General features: G+C 26.4%; 1 protein-coding gene across 2 annotated transcripts in view; it reads right to left on the bottom strand.

Annotated features, from left to right (window-relative positions):
* The window catches only part of LOC123300128 (scavenger receptor class B member 1), a 123,125-nt gene that overhangs the window by 29,699 nt on the left and 79,747 nt on the right, over positions 1-13,679 (bottom strand). For both annotated transcript variants that reach the window (XM_044882619.1, XM_044882618.1), the window contains exon 3: positions 2,173-2,264. In XM_044882619.1, coding sequence (XP_044738554.1) covers positions 2,173-2,264 — 92 coding nt within the window. The remainder of the gene's footprint in view (positions 1-2,172; positions 2,265-13,679) is intronic.

The following is a 13,679-nucleotide window of genomic DNA, read 5'->3' as shown; positions in this document are numbered from 1 at the left end:
GATTCAATGAACACCTATACCAAAATTGTTTTCGTAGCATCAATGTTTTTAAGGGTTTCAAAGTTTCGACTAAACTTATTTATTCATATATTCGTTTATTTCATATATACATGCTATAATTACCAAGTAGCTAAGTTGCAATAAAAAACATGTAAACATAGTAAAAATTATCCACGATTTTTTTGTTTTGTTTTGTTTGTTAATAAAGACGTCATGTCATGCAAGTTTAATCAATCATTCAGTCATCAAATTTTTACTATATACATATATACAAGGAAATATATACGCATGCATAAATTATAAAATCATATTGTCATGTTTTTAAGGAGTAATGATCATAATATTTAATTGGTATCTAAACATTATCCACGCACGGTTACTAACTGTAATTTCTGTACCTAAGCTAATATTATATTTAACTTTTTATTTTAAATCATGCATGTAACATTGTAACTGGCAATTGTTATCTAATCATTACATTTATTTTAAGATTTGCACGTGTTGTTTGACACGTGATTGGTTTGGACAAAACTAAAATATTCAAGTAAAAGTATTTATTTCAAACGCATCTATATTGACAAATATTTGGATACAATCACACTCCCAGGAATAATTTATCCAAAAGTTTTTATGGTGGCTTTTATCATGTCTTAGATGACGGCATTTATCAGTTCCATGCATATCTGCTACGGTATGTCAAATGAATATAAACAGGATGTCTTTTTTAAGTCGACATATGTTTGAAACTCAAACCAAAAAATATTGTATAATGAATTGTTTGAATCTTACGGGAAAAAATGAAAAACTTCAACTTTTTCATTGCGCCCCCCCCGTAAATCGGAAAATTTTCAGGAAACTACCTTTTTCTGTTCTATACATGCTCGAAAGAAGCTTATAAGACTTAAATTGAGATACAATTATTTTTTAGAAACTGGTTATTAAATGTTCAAAATAAGACTGTGATAACATAAAACTGTGATAAACACTGAAACTCGTATACATCAAGCTTAAATTAAACTCTTTAGCATTAATTTGGGAAAATTAGATCTAAGAATCATGTCAAATTATTTTAAGAAAACACTTTTGCCTGTGATGTTTTCATAATAAAATCTAACCAGTTTTCAAGAGTGCGTGTTCGGATACATAAAGAAGTCATTTATTTATTATTAAACCAATCATTTGTGCCAAATTTTTTTATACATTTTTATATGAGCCAAAGTTCCTCTAACATAAAACTTTTAATGGCGAGACTGTACACTTCAGTGCATTCACACACATTACGTATTTTGAATACAAAATATGAGTCCGCTAAATATCCGGCTTACGCCGTAGCCAATGATTCTTTCTATTTGTTTTAACTTAAAAAACACTTATACAGAATTTTCATTTAGTCCCACTAATTTGACATTTGACAACCTTATCGAAGATACAAAAGTACGAAACTGTGTTAATACGAATGTAATTATCTTGACGGGAAATTATTACTAAATGATTTAATTTAAACTTGATTTATACGCATTTAAGTCTTTGGCTTACTCTTCGAAAATAATTAAAACTTATAAAAGTTGAGTGCAGTATTTGTTAATTTATGAAAGCAAATAATATGTTTAGAAACATCGATAGAATTGTGTGTTATTAAGCACATTCTTATGATTACTATTTTGTTTATTTAATAATCAGTTTAAAGAAAATTTTAATATCTCAATTTAACGTGTTATTAGCAAACAAGTATAAAAAATGTCATAAATAGAAGTTAAATGTTTTTTCTAAAGCGTATAATAAATAATGTTAAACAATTTAGAAAGATAAAAATTCCAAAAGAAGTAAATATGAATGAAAAAACGTTTGAAATTTATTTAATATATAAATAAATAAAACAATTTGTACATTTTTATGAAAACTATGAAAATAAAACAAAGAAATTAGCATAAAAATAACCCACAAAAAAAAACCAAAAAAAAAAAAAAAACTACACCAGTTACATGATTTGGCCATATTTGGTAATTTAAAATATTTATTTAAAAAAATCTTATATAATTTAGAATATATGCAAAATTAAAAATAACAATATAACAATATAGTTATCGTATTCATATTTTTGGTATAACAGGAAATTATTATTATAAAAATAAATTAAAAACTGAAATAGAAAATGAAAGCATTTTTCCTTACCTTAAGAATTAGATAATCTAGCCATGGTATTGATGATAATATAATTCCCATTGCCAATGTGAACAAGCTTATTACTATAACTGCTAAACGTCCTGCAAATAAGGAAACATATAATTATTATTTTATTATTTTAATTTCTATATGACTAAAAATTAAATAAAGGCATCATTTATTATTACCGACATTTATATAAATTTTGATTTCAGAGATATCATTAATTATTTATTGCACCTTTTGGCGGGAAAACATTCCGCGTAGTAGATATTTATTCAATTCTCTACACGCCCTTACCTTGGCCTAGCCAAGTTTTCGTGTGATTTCCTACAAATCAAGATGTGTCCCTGCTAGTATGTTTGTTGATTCTGGTGATTTTATATTCCTAGGAATATTCTAAAATCATGAATTGTAAAAGTTCAGAGAGGAAAAATGGAAGTAATTACACAAAATGAGACTTGCTTCATATTAAGTCTCGAAAATTTGATAAAAAATTTAAATACCGTCATGAACACTACAATGTATTATTGAACTGAAAAGGATTCTGATCTATCAAACGGGTTCATATATTTTGTGACGCAAAGATCTGGAATTATTATATAAGATACTCAGTTATGTTTACATTTTAATGATAAAATTTATTTACGCTTGATTAGTTTTAGTCATCAATATAAAAATATCTTATAAAAATGTCTTATGATAATTATTTTTCAATTATACCTACGTACAAAAAGTAATTAAAAACAAATTCCATTTGTATTAAAGGAGCTTAAATTTTTAATTATTCAATTTCATACTTCATTAATAATAATTAATTATGAACAATGTTCACGTGTAATATTCATGTGAAAATTCATGATCAGGAAATATTTATTTGAAATAAGAAAAAAAGACTTAGAAAACGATAATATTTAAGTTTTGAATTAATATAACTTTTAAGTGCAAGAATATTGTAAGAAAACTAAACCTCATTTTGGCTTTCGAACATGACACCCAAATTTACTTAATGGCATTCCATGTCGAAGACAGTTTGGATTTTACGACCGAAAGAAACTTTTCTGGGGATATTGGTTTAACGTGAAAACGATAAATTTTGTTTTGAACAATATTTTTGCATTTTTTTCAAAGTTTAAATATGAAACACTTTCAAACACGTTAATTATAATGTCTTTTATACCGATATTGACTTTTTGGATGTGTATATTCAATATTGAAGAACTGATATAAAGTGTTTTAGTGTTTATCAAGGTCCCTGTTATTGAAGAATACGGCATTAATGAAAAAAGATTGTAATCTGGCACATTAATTAACATTTAGTAATACCAGGGCCAGTACAATCATACGGTCAGTATGTTTCAGACCTCATGCTTTATGAAAGTCCTATGAAATTCTGTATTTTACCCAGTTTGTTATGTTATTTACTATGCGTAACAATTAATTTTATTAAAAACCAAACAAACAAACAAGAAACGCTGCGTAAAAATGAATTTGAATGCGTGAAAATATTCAGCGACAATGGAACGAAAATATACTTAATGACTTAAAATTCATAGAAAATTTTAATAATATCTATTTGATCCAAATCTTGTACGTGTTTAATGTAGCCTCCTACTATAGTTCGTTTCAATACTACTAATCGTGGTTGTTTTTATCTAAAGCCTAATATTTTTTTTATAATAGGTGTTTAACCTCCGTTTTTGTGACATACGCCTAATATAAAGGCTAGATTCGAAATTTTTATTTTATTTCATCGATTGACGTGGCGAAATCTTAAAGCAATCACTTTAACTTTTACTTGTTACACTAACAGATGCTAGAGTGTGCTCAGTTCGATTCGACGATTCGAAGAAACCGCGATTCTTCCATTTTTTATCACAAAGTTAACTTGACATTAAGTTTTGTATCAAAATATACTAGTTAATCTATTAGACGAACTGGATACAGAAGATAAAAATTTATTAAACACTTTGTATATCCAATTATGCGACCTGACAGTCCTTATACCAAATTAATTTAACAGTAAAATGCCTAGAACGATTTGGAATGGACGTGTAAGGTTGGAAATAAAAGACAAAAAAAAAGATATACTGATAGTTTCATTGATCAAGTATATCATGAATGAATTAAATTTAATGTTCCTACTTAATAATGTTATGAGTTTAATTATAGCAAGTTTGTATTTTTTGATGGATGAAAACAAATTTTTCTCATAAATCTTTTTTTTAAGCCATTTGCGTCATACAAATCATAAAAAATCACTAGGATTAGGTTAAGTAATTATAATATTTATTATCTTGTATATAATTTTCAATTATAATATTTAAAAAAATTTAAGAAAACGACTCCATTATTATTTATAACTTTTTATTACTCGTGATAAGTTAGCCCCTGTAAAGTTTCCAACTCCGAAGAAAAATATTTGCAGCATATTTTGAAAACATGTCAATAATTTTGACAGATTTACTGCGTGGGACCAAACAAATAACTAGATTTGTGTCATGAGTAAAAAAAATAGTGCTGAACAAAACTTAAGATTTTTCATTTCTTCAACTTCAATAAAATAAATCTACTCATTCTTATTTATAAGCAAAACAATCGATTTTCTACGAAGCTAAGGGCATAAAAAGTTGTATTCGGTTTCTGGTGAAATTTCTAATTTTTTCGATTCTATTTACAGACCAGTTGTCAATTATACAGCTTGTCTACTTAATTCAACTATTCACTTTTCCAACTATTCATCGCATATACAGGGTGTCCACAAAAAACTGTTTAGAAATGGATTATTAACGATGGGACTACTTTGATCATTTCAATTTTAAATTACATTTCGCAGATCCTAGTTAAAAACACGTTACCTGTTATTCAAATTAACCAGACGTCGTGCTTCAAATTTTATTGGCTGTTTTGACAAATTTCATGACTGATAGATATATTACGAAATTACTGTAATTGTTGACTTAAGCAACAGCAGTTAGGTTCCTTTTTTCCTTAACATATCCACTTTCGCGTTCCATAGTGATTTCTTGTAGTGATCATGAGAGTGATTTCTTGAACCGTTTCCCTTATTATCTTTGACACCAAGACCGAAGAATAGAATGACAGATAATATCACAGGATAGAAGGGGTGATAGCTTGACGTAAGTCGTTATGTTATAAATATTATTACATAAAATTATTACTCAAAAAAAAATAAAATAAAAAACACGAGACGAGGTGTAACATTTTAAAGAACGTGTATGCAATTTGAACTTCTTTTTTGGAGGTCATTTGATTTATTATGGTAAGTTACTACATAAATCATTTATTTCAAGAATAATTTCGTTTAATGAGGGTAGAATATTGCAAATTATTGTAACCACAGATTATGACGTAATAACATACGATATATTACAAATTTATCCTTTTTTTAATGTAATTTTTTAGTAAAAATTTTACTTATGTAATAGCAGGGTTTTTTGAAGTAAGTCCTATATTATTAAGCTATAATTTGGCTATCATTATTCGACAAAAACCTATCTAGGAGAGTTGTGTATATACATCGGATCAAAAAATACACGCATGAAAATTTTCCCCCAGAATTTATGTTGATTATCGTTTATTATTAATCGTAAATTCGTTTATGCATACAATTTGGTTATACGTTGGGGATATCAAATATTGAAGAAGTTAATTTGACTTTCATGTGAAGGTAGTTAATTTAAAAAATAATATAAATATTTCGTTTTAAATATGTGTTTCGCCGAAAAGTTCCTTAAACATCTTTTTCCGGTCTTTCAAAGACTAAGGAAAAAAATGTGTTTCTTTAATTGTAAAAATATCTATACTCCTGTTTTTTAATAATAAACTAATATTTAATATCTTTTTATAGAAGAGTCTCTCAACCATAAATCCATTTTGTTTAAATTTTACTACCACTTAAATAATTAATTTATATAATTATTAGCTAATTAATTGTTATAAAAAACATAACTATCATTTTTCAATTAAGAAACAACAAATTACGAAAAAAAATTATATATGTATTTATTTAATATCCTCGTAAAAGGAAGTTATTGTAATGGGACTGAATTTCACAACATATCTTTACGTTTTGTGGTACGTTTTGTGATTTTTCTAGAAGATTTATTTACCTGGATGTATGTGTTAAACAATTGCATATTCAAGGCATGTGCCTCACTCTTTCTATTCCAGCAATATCAGTGCAAAGAAAAGTCGTATGGCTGTTAAAGGCAATGTTATAAGTTTTTATGAAATTCTCGTATAATAATATGATTGTGTTTTAGTTATTAGTAACTGTAGAAGGGGAACACTTGATGCATTCAAAGTCAAAAGTTATTCAAAGTTTTAAACCGAAGCGATAAATAGAATTGGATAGAAACTGACATGTAAAATTTATTTTGAATGGCTATTAGAATAGTCTTTAGTCCGAAAAAAGAATCGCAAAGCTAATTTTTAATGCCACTCGCATCAATTGCTAGAATCTCTTCTCTAGCCAACTTCGAAATTTTTCGAATCAATGTTTTGATCGAAATATATAATGATTCGATATTGTTTTCAGAAATCTGAGAGCTATTTATACATACACAAATCTGAAAGTTTTTGAAAAATCGGTTCGGTTCGATTTAGAATCGATTCGAAAAGGGTCGAATTTGATATAAATAGACAATCTAAGCATCATTTAAGATTTGGTTTAAGTTAAACTTTTACCAATAGTACAAACGATTCCAAGATTCAATATAGATAACAAACAAACAAGCAAAAATCGTTAAATTGTCATTCTTCAAATTAAACGTGACTTATCGGCGTTGGCAATAAATATTTTTTTGAGGTCAATTGAGAATAATTGAACTATGTTTATAAAATCACAATTTCTTGGAATGTGCAAACGTCGTTGCATTCATATTTAAAATTGCAAATAGTTTTTAAATGAATCATCAAAACATTATTTGCCACTTTAAATTAATTTGTTTTTAAAAATATTTTCTCAAACTGTTTTTCTCGTATTTTCATACTAAACACTTAAAAGAGTCTTAAACTAGACACTTACGGGTCATACTAGACATTTGAATGGGACAAGATAATGGATAATAAATAGTTTATAAACAAATTACTAAGACTTATATGGCACATGCAAAAACAGCGATATAAATATTTACTAACACTTAATTACTGATACACCAAGAGCCAGACTTGTCAGAAATTTGATTGCGCGCTGGACTTCTTACATTGTCGTTTATCGATGAGGTACACGATGTAACGAAATAGCACAGATACAGATAGAGATATGGAATTGCAGATGTTTTACTATAGCGCTTACGAATTGTCTTTTCGTTTTAATAAGCTTGGTTATTCTTCCGAGAACTAATTGTGTCTGCAAAATGTTCTTAATCTGGTTATAAGTTATATCTGTGACAGCTCCTAAGCGGATGAACCGATTTTAATTTTCTTTTTGTTGAAAATGTAATTTCATCGAAAGTGTTCTTAGCTATGTTTCAAGTGCGAGTTTATCTATTTTAAGAGGTACTATGTTACAAACGAATCGATCAGACCTAATTTTGTATCAGAAATTTCTTCTAATTGTCAATTTTTGTGTGTTATTCAATTCATAATTTCGCGTAGAATTAGTATGTACTTAATAGCACACGACAAAAATTTTATGTATACATCCGGCCCTTGGTTTACGATTTAAGAGAATATTCAATAATTAATCATTTCATTTAATTGATTTTATGATACCTCAATTAATTAATTGCTAAAAGATAAAAATATAAACAAGTAAACAGACAAGGTTATTATTGCCAAAAAAATGTTCATTTAAATTCAATGTACAGTTCAAGGGAGATATTTATTATAGTTTTTGCAAAAAAAATTATTGGAAAAAATCATAATTATGTACAAATAATTACATTTTTATGAATTTTCAATTTGAAAACAAATGCTATTATTTTTTGAGTTTAATCATTCAAAAAAATGTTTTTTTTTAATATTTAAAAAATAACCATGATTAAAATTGATTTTTTTTCTTACTACTTTTATTATTAATTGCCTCATACTGTAAATAATAAATTAAAATAACACGTGTAATCCCTCGTGTTTCAATAAAATATTACTTAATAGCAATTATTATGGTCAAATAAATTTAGAATCCAACCAACTATACTTAATGACGTAAGTTTTATGTAATTATCGAGGAACTAAACCTTACCTAAAAAACGAAACAAAAAAATCTCAAATACTCGAAAGCATATATCTATTATAGGCCACTAGAAACGCCCAAAACTGGACCGACACTCTGATCTGAGCGTCATACATATCAATTTTTAGAATCCATCAAAAAGGATTCATTGAGAATCATTGAGAAAAAGAAATCATTGATGTTATTTTCAGAGTCATTTAGAACGAATAACCGAAAATTCACTATCCAAATTAACTCTATCTAACACAGAAGTGAAAAATTAAAAGATGTGCCCCAAAAATTTGACTTTTAATAGTCGAATACCTAAAGGTCAGTACCTAACCCGAAAAATGGATCTGACCTCAAAAAACATTTATAGACATGCTACTCCCATAATTTTAATAGACTGCAGTAAAACTTCTAATAGACATCATGAGTTTTACATATTTAAGTGACATATTTTAGGAAGTCAAAACAAATTGCAGTAATATACATATTTAAGATGTATATATATTCTATGTGTATCAAAATTTTCGACCATTTTTCGCTCTCTTTTAAAGTAATCGTAAATAAAAACTAACGAAATTGTTGTGAATTTAATTCAGATCAGAGTTCTGACCAATAAGGAATATTCATGTATTTGTTTATATTTTTAATTCATTGTTTACACCGTTATAACAAAGTAAAAATATAAATACTGCTTAAAAATGCTGTATTTAAGTGTAAAATACATTATAATTTTGAGATATTTAAACGCAGTTTTTTGGCGCTCTCTGTTGATGACGTACAAGTACGTGATAATGGTTTAAATGAAATGTCCAGCCATTAAAGTTACGGAAAAAAAATATTTGAACCAAATTTAAATTTCATGAATATTTCTTATTATTCGGCATAAGGACTTTTTTGTTGTAACTTTATTGAATCAGCTAGATATAATTTATTATTTATTATTTAAACTATAAAATTCATAGAAATTTTTTTCTTATGTGTTAAATTTTCATTTGATTAATTTTAATTTCTTTTTACAATTATTGACATAAAATGTGTACATGGCCTGTGTTGAACTTAGTTAATACTAACAATTAATTTACAATTAACTAGAATAAATAGTAATAAAAAGTCTTTTTAACCGACGACAAACTCAAGGAGTAGATAACCAATTCGACTGAATTTTTTATTATACAGGATGTTACGCGTTTTCTTCATTATATATTGGAAATAGTTTGCTTTCAGCCCTGGCCCTGTTAAAATTTCAACAAGGATGCTACTCTTTAAATGAACGGGAAGAAGGTTAACAAATTAATGAATGGTAAGTTTGATTGATGAAAGTCAGGATACGAAAGTAGAGGTACTTAGAGGGACAAGATTTTTTAAATATTTTGTACAATTTTTTGTGCTTTTCTTTTTAGTAAGTTCTACTTTTTTCAAAAAAGTTTAAATTATATATACATTTTTTAAAATAGATTTTCAGACTATTCTCACATTTAAATAAAAAAATAATTATTTCTTTTTATTATAATAGTAGTTTATTCATTCAATTTCTTGTCAACATTTTTATTTAGTTGAATTTAATATCTTAAAAATTAATAAAAAAAATATTTATTACCTTAAAAATGCATAAAAATAAAATCTTATTCAATTAATAATAATTATCTATTTAACACACCTTAATTTAAATAAAATAAAATAATTATTCATTAAAAATATATAATATAATGAATTCGTTTTTATTTTTATTATGAATAATAATAATATATTATTTTATAAACTAATATTGATTTATTTTCTTTGAATCATGAAAGATTACATTTTATTGTTAGTTTATTCAGAATCCATGGTTGCATTTAAGTTTAACTTTGTGACCTTTTCACGATTATTTTTGAAAATTATTCTTGAGTGCTCTAAATTTTATGATTTGATTGCAGTTTTTCTTCAATATTGTTTACGATCGACATTACATTTTGTTCTTTTTTCAGAGAAAGCTTAACAAATAAGAGCAATAAATGTAATAAATATTTTAAGAAAATGAAATATATAAATTTCAAAAAGTTCTCATTATTCTATCGACCTTTAGAAATATTTCAGTTAGAACGTTCATTTTTTGGAATACTTTGTACGGTAGGTATAAACATGTAGATATAATAAAAAAAATTAAACTTACGTTTACTTCATTAAAAGTAGGTACCAAAATTGAAATAAAAAATGAAAGGGAGAAATTCAACCAAACTTATGATAATGATAAAAAATACTTTTGATGAAACCACAAAAATTATAAAACAACCGCACAAGCTGATTAACAAAATTTTGGAATAAATTTAGTAAAAGCTAGTTTTTTTTACAATGATTTTTTATAGCATTATTCTTCTCTATACCACAGTTGGTACAAAAGTTAATTGACTTTGAAACTTTCTGACTTGCTGTTTTTTTATCACAAGTCTGATATCCTAAAAGGGATGATAACTAAAATTTTTGGGATTTTTTAAAAAAAGTCTTATTAATTAAAAAAATAAAATATTAGATTTTAAAATTAAAAATACATAATTAATATAGAACAAAGTTTCTACAGGGTGCCAACAGCACTTCTCCTTTTTTATTTTATTTTTTAGGTGAAGTTTTATTTCAATGGCAGGATAGAACTATGAACGTTTAAAACTCTTATTAATTGGACAAAGAGGTAGATAAAATAAGAGTCACGATATTTCATGGAATCGGAATAGGACTTCATATAAAACGCTGTCGTGGTTGGCCTCTGTAATAGAATGATATCTGAAAAAAGTTTTATGATTTAATGTGTCCAGTGACAAATTGAGTATCAAGGGGGAAGAAATTGAGGAGATAGGAGTGGAAAAAATTTGAACATCCAGTACCCGTATTTTCTGTAACTATTTAATAACATCTCTCGATACCGCTATCGGTAGAGTCTTAATTTGAATGCTACCATGACATGAATTATCACAATAAACATCTTCATCCGAATCAAGCTAAACTTAACAATAACGATGAGTTTTGTTAAGGAGTTATAGAATCCGGTCACAGAAGGTCCATTTCGTCATGAGTAATATAATCAAATTCCATGTTCTTAGATTTTTAGTCAGAATTATTTCAAATTATTTTGACGAATAGAACTTATATTTATTTTTAAAAGCTGTGTGATATCTTGTAAATGAACAATAAAAATTAAATAAATTAAAAGAGATGTATGTTAATAAGAATAAAAAAATTAAAAACCATTTAGTACTTTGTTAATAAAAAACAAAACTGCATTTGTCACTTTCAATAGTTTATGTACACAAAGGCTTATAATAAATAAGTATCTCTATATATTATAAATGCAAAAGTAAGCATGTTTGTTTGTTTGTTACGCTATCATGCTAAAACTAGCGAATGGTTTTTAATCAAACTGTACAGCAATATAGCTCATACTTCAGAATAACACATGAGATATAATTTATAAAGATATATTAATCAAAAAGAAAAAAAAATTAATTTAATCCGACATTACCATAAATTACAGATTTCTGTAAAAATGGTCAATATAAAATATTTCACGGTCATCTTTTCTGATATACTCAATGAATAATTAAGACTATTATGCATTTAAAAAAATAGAAAACCATACATATATTTTACCTTAGTAAAACAATCCTTACCATTATTTCTAGTGTTATAAAAAGGGGATAAGCGAGAGCAATCTTTATCAATCTTTACTTTTACACCCAGCGAAGTGGGTGGGTATCACTCTAGTACTATATAAATACAAAACGATATTATAAATTACTGGCCACTAAAATATCTACATCTTAAATTCATTAAATATTTAATACCTTTTCAAAGTTAAAAAAATACCAATAATAATAATAATAATAATAATCATTACAAAATCATGTCATTGTACACGTCGAAGGTGAAACCACAGAGCAGTTGCATTATTGATATTATTAAAACAGGACAATTGAAAAACCAGTTTAAAAACATATTATGCGTATAGTTAGTTAGTTATTTATTTTAAATCATTCAATTATTATTATTTTTAATTTTGAAATAATTTTTTATTATATTTCAACTAAAAATATGTTTTATTTGAGTACCATAAGAATGGATTTCAAGTGAATTAATTATTATTTGAGTCATAATAAATTATAATAATTGGCGTAATTTCCGTTTATGCAAGCGATTCCAAAGAAGAATGAATTATTTGATTCGAACACAAATTTATAGGAATAGAACATTACGTGCATTGAAATTATGTAAAGAAAATGTAAAAGAAAAAATTTTCACGAAATGAAAAACATTAAACTAATGAGTTGCCCAAGCTCACTTCGATAGACGACCAAGCTCAACGAAAATGCATTTATTAGAATGTTCAGAATACGCTATAATTTTTCAAATATTTTAATTAATATTGAATACCTTAAAAAATTCAGTGCGAAATATTCGTTTTTGACGGTATTACAAGACGCAAAAAGGCCTATTTTCAGCGTTAAATAAGATTATAAATAATGAAAATAGACTTCCGGAAGTTTTAATTGGACTCCTCTTTAAGAATCTATAATTTTTTTTTTTTTAAATTTCTTAAATACTAATATTTTAGGAAACATTGGCGAAAAATGAAATAACTTTTGTAAACATCATTCTAAATCCAACGAGCTATCACATGCATTTTACGACCTGCAAACTTGTTGCTTATACTATTATTTTCAAGCTGAAATCACCTGCATCGTGGAAATAGGGGTATCATGGTTTTAATGGCATCAATTGTACTCATAACAATGGTCTAGACAATTGTTTACTATTATTTACCATAAATTGAAGATGTAGTTAAAATGACCTTCAGATCTGTGATGCACAAGCCAGACGCAATAAATGAAAAAATAAATAAAAAGGCATAACGAAACTAAATTTATTATCATACATAAATCACACAATGTTCTGGAGAAGTGCTTATTTAATTATTCAAAGATCAACAGAAGAGGAGAATTTTTATCATTGCTAAATTTACTATGAAGCTCATTTTACCGTGACATTAACTAGCTTTATTTCTTTGTTTGGCCCAAATTCTTTTCGATGATCTCAGAAATTTTCGAAAATTACTATCTATCGACGATAACTTGATGTTTTGAAATTATCTATCTAAATTCAATAACTTGAAAATAACAGAAGGCATACAAGTTTGTTGGAAGTGGTGAGAAAGCATTGAATGAAATAAAAAATGGAGAGAATTTAAGAAATGTTTTTATTATTTTAATTAATAATCAAACACATCGTCTTTTATGCTTTTTAAAGAAATTCAATACCCTTGAAATAAATTTTAACCAGGTAATTATAGGACGTGGGACAT

Source organism: Chrysoperla carnea, chromosome 5 (assembly GCF_905475395.1).
Source record: "Chrysoperla carnea chromosome 5, inChrCarn1.1, whole genome shotgun sequence".
Classification (NCBI taxonomy): Eukaryota; Metazoa; Arthropoda; class Insecta; order Neuroptera; family Chrysopidae; genus Chrysoperla; species Chrysoperla carnea.
This window is presented reverse-complemented; position numbering and strand designations above follow the sequence as displayed.